We start from the raw sequence: 2,981 nt of genomic DNA on the forward strand, positions 1-2,981 counted from the left end.
AAATGAAATTTTCGGGTTCTGATCGTATGATCCCTGCCTACCAACATGTGATCCTGTTTGGGCACCATTGCCATATTTTTCTTACTGTAGCATTTGCATGTTTTATTGTCATTTATCTTTCATAAAAAATCAGTGAAAACTGATAAATGACGGTACTGCTGCTGATAAGTATGGATCTCGTAATTGAGATGATGGTGGGAACCATCAGGCATGCTAACTGTGGGCTTTTGTTAGGTTCAACTGAATATTCAATGCACGTGTTTGTTCAGCTTGAAGAGAGAGGGCAAAACTAAAGAAATACAGTGCTGGAAATGCTTCATTAAAATAATAACTAACATTAATCAAATATGTAATTAGGAATTTAAAATATTTTTAGCTCCGTTTGAAGGTGCACATGCCGCTTTCATTCATTTGATTTTTGTGCGTGTTTTCTGGCAGTCTTTATGTATTAAGGGGGAAATTGTATCAGCTGGAGAATGTTTTTTGTGTTACTATGGTAAGTACATCTTAAACCTGTTTTTCCCCAATTTTGCAAGTTCCTGGTTGGTGTGACTTTGAAATCATACTGCTTTTAAGTATATATTTTATTTCTATTTAAAAACTCTACCCATTTAGGTGTAACAAGAAGTGAATTCATTCCTCTGGATTATAATAAATATCCTCTATCTTCTGGAATATGGAACTTAATGAACCATGAGATTCCTCCAGCTAAGTGGCCAGTGTTCTAACACAGAATCCTAAAGTCCATAGAAGAAATCTCATAGTAGCCTGTCTTAATATTTTAAGAAATTCCATAGAAGTATTATACATAAAACAAAGAAGACCAAATGACATGAAACACATGAATGAATCTCTGATAAACTAGAGTCTCTGTAGAAATTTGAGTTTAAAAGGGTGATCAAAAAGGTGGAAGGTTAGGATATTACCTTTTGTCCAAGTGACACGTAGAAATTGTTGCCAAAGGACAAAACAAAAATTGTTTGGAGTAATTTATTTATTTCTTAGATGATAAATGTGAAGGTTTGGAGTATGTGTGTGTCCCCTATATCTATTGAATGGCTTGATTTCATAGTTATTTAAGTATCTGAAAACTTTATGTTGCTCACATACCAGAGAAAATTGTCAATATAATAGAAAAAAATATCTGGTGGAATCTTCTTTTTCTTAAAATTCCTCAACTTCTACAGTGTTAAAGAGAAATACTATTTTTTAAATAGTCTGATTTTGTTTTCAAAAATTACTTTATAAGCTCTTGCTTCAGAAAGCTGCTCATACCATTCTGTTGGTTGTAGTTTTTAATCCAACACCAGTTCTAGACTTTTGACAAATTTTGTTTTTATTTCAGATGATTTTTTTTTTCTTTTTAGTCTATTTCATTGCAAAGAAACCAAATGTAATTAAAAGACACAAACAGATAAACCGTGTATTGCTGACACTAACAAGACCTAAATTCAATTAGTCTGCATGGTATTGCGTTAGTTATCTTAAGGGACGTGGGGAGGAGATTGGATTTACAGAGAATATAAGTCAGTTCAAGTGGCAGGTTGGTTTCCAGCATAATGTACAACCTCTTTTCTCTTCAGGAAAGATATACTTCCAAGTTACACATATAATGAATAGAAGAGCAACAGGGACATCATCAGTGACAAATTTTTTTGTTTGTTCAACACTGCAAATTCTATTATAAGAATACGTAAGATGCAGAAGATAATGATTTATATTTTAAATACGATCTAAAACTACTCTTCTCAAGAATTTAAAGCATTTAAATATTTGAGAAAAACTTGATATAACCTTAAAACGACTTATTTCAATTATGTAGAGCAAGGCTTATTCGTATATCCATTTATCACTTTGAATGTCCTGAACTAATCTAGAGCGCACCACACAACAGATACAAGTTTGGGTTTATAAAGCAATGTTCCTGATATTTTAACAGTTTACTCAATTGTGCTTATTTTTAAATATGTTTGTAAATCAAAGCAAAGCCGCTTTCTGAGTTTCCTGAATTGCACAATTTCTTTTGCTCAAAGGGTACTCTGTGAGACTGTAAAGGACTTCGTTGCCAAAGTAGAAAAAGCACATGAGAAAACGCTGGAAAAAGCTGTTGCAGCCGATGCCGTGGCCAATAAAGTAAGCGGGACACGTTCAGGGCGGGAAGGTCTTTTACAATGTGAACATCAAACTGTGTTTTACAGCTAAATTGATGAAGTGGCTTTCCTGCCAAGGCATCTCAAGGCAAGAGAAAATTGCTTTTGTATCAGATATGAGGATTTAAAACATAAGCTATTTTTTCCCTTTTTTTGGGGGAGTATAATTGCTTTACAGTGTTGTGTTAGTTTCTGCTTTACAATGAAGTGAACCAGTTAGAGGTTTACAAATATCCCTCTTGGACCTCCCTCCCATTGGTACGTACGAAAACTGCATTGCTGAAGACCAACAATCCGAATTTGATAACTCGCCTCCTTTTCCCCACTGGTTGACATTCTGAAGGAGAAGTGCACAGTAGTTGGGTCATATGGGGGAAATTGCTAGGCAGCTGGTGCTTCAGTGGGGAGAGGAATGGTTTTCCATTTCCAGGCAACCTTGACCACCCAAGTTCCCTGCCAGAATGGTTGTTCGAATTCCCCGGATGTTATGGTCCTTGGCATCTTTCAGGTTTCTGTCTCTTTCTTTGCCTTTTTTCTTGATAGGTACCTTTCTTCCCTTTGTGAGCTGTCTTAGGCTAAAATAGGAACAGTTTACTGAACCCTGAAAGCCACTGCCTTTGCTTTCATTTGCTAACAACAGGGCATCCTTACAGAAGTTTTGGCTCTCTGGGGCTTTGCAAAGGCATGATCTTCCCCAGCTGTGGATGGTGGTTGGATTGAGTGGAAGGGAAAGAAAATAGAAACAATACATCTGAAGTTTTCGGCCTCTTTTTCGTATTTTTCTACTCTGTGGAGAGCTTCAGAAAACAGAGACCCTGCGTCATTATACGC

The 2,981-nt window shown here is 36.0% G+C and overlaps 1 protein-coding gene across 1 annotated transcript in view; it reads left to right on the forward strand.

Annotated features, from left to right (window-relative positions):
- Positions 1–2,981, forward strand: part of DGKH (diacylglycerol kinase, eta) — a 114,879-nt gene that overhangs the window by 63,710 nt on the left and 48,188 nt on the right. The window contains exon 13 of the mRNA XM_010854593.1: positions 2,034–2,133. Within this exon, the coding sequence (XP_010852895.1) occupies positions 2,034–2,133 (100 nt within the window). The remainder of the gene's footprint in view (positions 1–2,033; positions 2,134–2,981) is intronic.

Source organism: Bison bison, unplaced genomic scaffold (assembly GCF_000754665.1).
Source record: "Bison bison bison isolate TAMUID 2011002044 unplaced genomic scaffold, Bison_UMD1.0 scf7180017864345, whole genome shotgun sequence".
Taxonomy (NCBI): domain Eukaryota; kingdom Metazoa; phylum Chordata; class Mammalia; order Artiodactyla; family Bovidae; genus Bison; species Bison bison.